The sequence below is a fragment of the Castanea sativa genome, chromosome 9 (assembly GCF_040712315.1).
Source record: "Castanea sativa cultivar Marrone di Chiusa Pesio chromosome 9, ASM4071231v1".
Classification (NCBI taxonomy): domain Eukaryota; kingdom Viridiplantae; phylum Streptophyta; class Magnoliopsida; order Fagales; family Fagaceae; genus Castanea; species Castanea sativa.
Genome location: NC_134021.1, coordinates 29,645,945 through 29,650,917, shown reverse-complemented (window position 1 = coordinate 29,650,917; position 4,973 = coordinate 29,645,945). Strand labels below are relative to the sequence as shown.

Here is a 4,973-nt window from a genome sequence, read left to right as displayed (position 1 = left end):
AAAATAATTTTCAAAAACTGAATATTTTGTAAAAAAAAAAAAAACACTGGTTAAAGTGTTTTTATTTATTTATTGGAGTACTATGAAAACATTAATTTAAGTAGGAATATGTTTTTAGAATTAGAATATTTCCTAGGGAAGTTGTGAGAGGATATGAACTTAGTTGTTGCCTTTATACGAACCTTGGGAGAGTGTCATTTCATCCATAGTATGGTTTCATCTATAGTATGGTAGAGTTCTATTTCATGAAAACTTAATGGAAGTTGGTGTAATTTTATAAATTACTCAAAAAGAAAAGTAGGGTTTCTTACTATAAGTATATGTATGTTATTTCTCTCTAAGAAATTTGAAGAATATCTATGAGCCAAAATGTTTACTAATACTTGAATATCTTTTGATAATGTTTTAGATAAATATGTTTACTAATACTTAAATTTCTTTTAGTAATATTTTTAGATGTTTGATTTTTTATCCACCTGGCTCGATTTGATTGGTTCAAAATGAGGCATGGTAAGACAAATAGATGGATTTGGATTTTTTTAAAATATATAAGTTAGTAAGATTTTTGAGATGGGTTTGGAAAATGTACTTTGCTTGTTTTGGCGGAAAATTTTTTCTATGGAAAACTTTTTTTTTTGTTTGATTAATGAGTTGTTTTCCTATATTTGGTTGCTACAATGAAAATGATCCTAGAAACATTATATGTTGTTTGGCTTGCATAGAAATTTTTTAGTAGTGGTGACAAAGGTGGTGGTGGTGGTTGTGATAGAGGTGGGGTGAGGGTGGTGGTGTTGGCAGTGGAGGTGGTGGCGGGTGTTGACATTGATGTTGTAATACAGAGGAATAAAGGGGTGAGGCTTAGATGTGGAAAACGTTTTCCACCTTGTATAATTGTTTTCTGTTGACAATAAAAAACATTTTTTGTTAACTTCCATTTTTTGCTATATCAAATACAAAAAATATGGAAAATAAATTTTTTGATATATAAAAAATATGGATTTTTTTTTTCTTTCAAAACATGGTAAACTATTTATGGGTTTTGGGCTTGGGAATGCGTACACCTTTGCCATTCCTAATCTTGAACACGAATGATGAAGGCATTTTGCATGTGTTCTGTGAATTCTCATTGAAATATGAGATAATAGAAGTAAATTGTGCTGGAGCTATCAAAGTCATATAGTTACGAATTTGATCTATATTGTCAGTGCAACTTATTCGAATTTGTTCAATTGATTTTTCCAGGCAAGCTGGCCTGAACAAGACTGCAGCAGATATCTTGCTAGCCACACCCTTCCGATTCAAATTTAATGGTGACTTTTGTATTGCCATCTTGTCACATCTACTTGTCACACTCGCTGGCTTCAGATCCTTTCAGCTCCAGCTGAAACCATTCAAGTCGAATTGTTTGCAACTGGCAGCAGCATCATTTTCATCATGTGCATTTAGGTCCAGTTTGGCTGAAAAGTATGGTATTCTGTATCCTTGACCTATTTTCTCATTTTCGAGTTTAACTGATTCTGCCCTGTTGTTGCTTTGGTCTAGGAAACTGTCATCTGAGTCCCTTCCTTTAAATCTTGTTGCAGAATAGCTGTTGCTGCCGTTCCCTTTTTCTCCTACAAGTCCTATGCTCATGGATAAGTTGCTGGAGTTTCTTTCTACAGGGAACATTCTTCTTTCCGCATCTGTACCTATTGAGGAGTGAAACATCCTGTCTTTCAGGTCATCTGACCACCTGAGTTCTGTCTTTTGTAGCATGGGGTCCTCACACATCTCTTTTTGCTCCAAGGGTGCACCTCCAGAATAAGGTCCCATCCCCATTCCCACTCCCATTCCCATCCCCCTATTGTGTATTTCTTGATCCCTCTGAGATCCTTCACAGGATGTCAGGCAGCTATCCATTGAACAATCATTGGGCTGGTTTGCTTGTGTTTGCTGTGGGGGGCACAACCCCTGTAATTCTTTCAGCTCTGAAAATGCTGAATTCAGGCATTGATTGGATACTTTGGACACCAATTCAGAGAGCTGCATTTTGGCAGCTTCAAGCCCCACAGTACCTATGTTCTGTCTTCCCAGTGTCTCCTGGGCTTTTTCCAGCACTGACTGCAGGTATTTTCCTTGAGCCTCTATCCGGAGCTGTAAGTGTCTCTGTACCTGGTTTAATTCACAATTTAGTCAGAATTCTGCTAATTCTTCCTTTACAAGATGTTCGTAACAATATAACTGTGTGCCTTTTACAACTAACAACCAAATTAATGATATTAGATCCTGACCATGTATGCACATATTTCCAGAACATTAATCATGTAAAAAGTAGTGTTTTTGAAAATTTTATATCCATCAGTTGTTCTAAGGAATGTGATTAAATATTTGTGCACATGAACTTCCAAAAATCAGTTGTGAGTTGTTGACATCTCTTGACTGCATAATTCAAATTCTGTAAGTTTAATGTTCATAATATAGTGCCTGGTTCTTTTCCAGGATGTTTGTGTCAGAAAACATTTACTTTATTGGTACTAAATGCAAATATTACAGTGGTATATGGAAAACTTGATGCATGCATAAATCAATTTGTTTGCTGTATAATATGCTTTTGCTTTTCCCTTTCTTTCTTCTTCTTCCTTTTTTTTTTCTTTCCCCCTATAATAATGTTTGTGGAAGAAGTGAGGAATTCAGCTCTGTCATTTAAAAAAAATCTTGTTCATCATTGTGTTGTCAACATAATATTGGACATGTATATAGCCGTTGATGTTGCTTTCATTTTCTGGAAAGACATTTCAATCAGATGTATATATACAGAAATTTCAAAGTATCGTCTACCTCAAGTTGCTCATGTAGCCTTCTCTGCACTTCAAGTTGCATCTGTAGTGCTTCATTCATGTGTAAGTTTCTGGAATTAAGAGTTTTATGTTAGCATGAGATGTGGACGGTAAAGCTGATTTAAATCAATAGATATATAAATAAGTGAACGGAAAAAACATGACAGGCTATCAGGTTTCATACTTGTTTGTCTGGGGTCCAATGCTTAAATTGTCTAAAGTTGTTCCATTTGCTTCAGATACTCTGTCACACCCCAGTCCAGCTATACCTATATGCAATGGTTCTAATTTTATTCTTCACATCAGATGCTTAAATAAGAAATCTTACATCACATATATAATTGTCTGTAAATACTTGCTAGTGTTTAGAAAGAATCTTATGAGATTCTTCTCTTACCGGTTTTGGTGACCCCACTATTAGCTTGTCCATGCAAATTCTTACTGAGCCTGTACTTCTGCTTGCCACAAGGTAGAGTTAGAAATTAGTATAAGTGGTTTTAGTTTATAACTAACTTCATCCCTTAGCCCTGAAGAACCCCACAAATTGGTTAAAGTGTCTGTCTAACTTGTATTTGCACATTTGACTCTTCTCCTACCTAGGCCTCCTTTGGTCATCATTTACGGAATGACACAAGATGACAAGATTTGAAACTTTTTTTCATAAATACAGTTATGTAGTCACACCTTTTCTTTTTTAAAGAGAAGGTGAACTAGGTAAATTTGTGTGTTACTGTAACTGTTATCTAATGAACTGGAGACGTAAGATGACCTAATTCCAGTAGTCATTTAAACTTCTATAACAATCATTGGTTACTATAGATATCTTACCTGAAGATGACTCTTTAGGTGGTACAAGGTGAGTCCTGGAATCCCCATAAGTTTCATGACTGTTTTTGGAGTAGCCTCTGCATTGAAAGAATGATATGGGAATTAGATGAAGTTTGATAATCTATAATTCCTGCGTTTTACGATCCTTATATTATTGTATACAACACTCACTGTCTGCTCCTCCTAGCTGATTAACTGCTTCTATGAACCGCTCGTGAAGATCTGGTGTCCATTTAAGTCTAGGCTTAGCATCAGTTGAGAGAACAAGTCCTGAATCTCCAGGACCATTCCCACCTTGCAGGAATAAATGCCTCTCAGGAGGAATTGACATTCTTGAAGAAGAGTGGACGTTCTTTCCTTGATGTTGGTGATGATGGTACATCTTCTGTTCTTAAAACAAAAACTTGGCATAAGTTTATCCTGATTTAGGGGAGCTAACTATCAAACTATTGTGCTTAAGATCAGTTCTGTTTTTACCTGATGTGTGCTTTCTTTTTTTCCCCCTGATCCAAATTGCTGGCCCTTGAAATTTGGAACTTGATGATACTATATTCTTCTGGTACAAGCTGATGTCTTGATACTTGGATAAATAGAACTACTTACGATTGCTCTTGCTTATCTGCTTTCTCCTTCACCTACTCCTCACAAACCAAAGGTATGCCCAAGCATGCCTTTTATAAAAGAGAATTGCGCATGGGGGCTGGGGGCCAGGCGATTGAGGTTGTGAAGCATAGAATCTTGGACAGAGATAGCCAATGGAATACCGCTTCAATTCAATATTCACAGTGACTTGAAAAGAGATATTGTCCTTCCTACTTTGCTAAATGTGGGGCCTGTTCTCTATCTCCACTTTCCATTCTCAGATATTGCTACCCATTTGAATTCCTCCGGAGTATGACTTTATGTTACACCTCACACCTTGCATTAGGTACCAGCACTGATGCACCGAAGTTTTTTTTTGTTGTGCATTCTTATTAGTCTGTCTGGCAAAGGCAAGAATCTTATTCTGAGAATTAAGAGGGGAATTTTATAACTTGGATTAGGGAATCCACGATTGTTGTTGTCTTGAGACCTTCAAAGCCCACCTTTCACCCTCTACTCATGGAAGATTCTTAGAACTATAATATCTTTGTTTCTCACCTTGGTGTTAGAAAGCTTTTTTCATGTCAATGTACATAGTAAATTAGTTCTCTTGTAAATCGGTTTTAGTTGAATGTTATTGGTATTAAAGGATGCAGATGGAGACACATATCTGGTTTTTTTGGAGAATGTAGAAGAAGATTCTGTTGACTGGAGCACCTTCAAGCCATGGAATTAGATACATAAGAA

The 4,973-nt window shown here is 36.2% G+C and overlaps 1 protein-coding gene across 2 annotated transcripts; it reads right to left on the bottom strand.

Annotated features, from left to right (window-relative positions):
* Nucleotides 1-1,089: 1,089 nt before the first annotated feature.
* Nucleotides 1,090-4,262, bottom strand: LOC142611103 (myb-related protein 2-like). 2 transcript variants are annotated; one of them, XM_075783135.1, is made up of 7 exons: nt 4,122-4,262; nt 3,816-4,029; nt 3,645-3,721; nt 3,214-3,271; nt 3,001-3,100; nt 2,818-2,887; nt 1,090-2,151 (listed from the first exon to the last, which is right to left on the bottom strand). In XM_075783135.1, exons 2-7 carry the CDS (start codon nt 4,024-4,026, stop codon nt 1,372-1,374), a joined length of 1,296 nt encoding a protein of 431 aa, XP_075639250.1. In that variant the 5' UTR covers nt 4,027-4,029; nt 4,122-4,262; the 3' UTR covers nt 1,090-1,371. The 2 variants fall into 2 exon arrangements, with proteins under 2 accessions (XP_075639250.1, XP_075639251.1); XM_075783136.1 differs by having other exon boundaries at nt 3,001-3,085.
* Nucleotides 4,263-4,973: the final 711 nt, after the last annotated feature.

Coding starts and splice junctions, on each gene's coding strand:
- LOC142611103 (XM_075783135.1), bottom strand. CDS start 4,026: ATGTACCATCATCACCAACATCAAGGAAAGAACGTCCACTCTTCTTCA. Junction 3,722..3,815: donor TCAGCTAGGAGGAGCAGACA/GTGAGTGTTGTA, acceptor CTTTCAATGCAG/AGGCTACTCCAAAAACAGTC. Junction 2,152..2,817: donor GGCTACATGAGCAACTTGAG/GTAGACGATACT, acceptor GAATTAAACCAG/GTACAGAGACACTTACAGCT.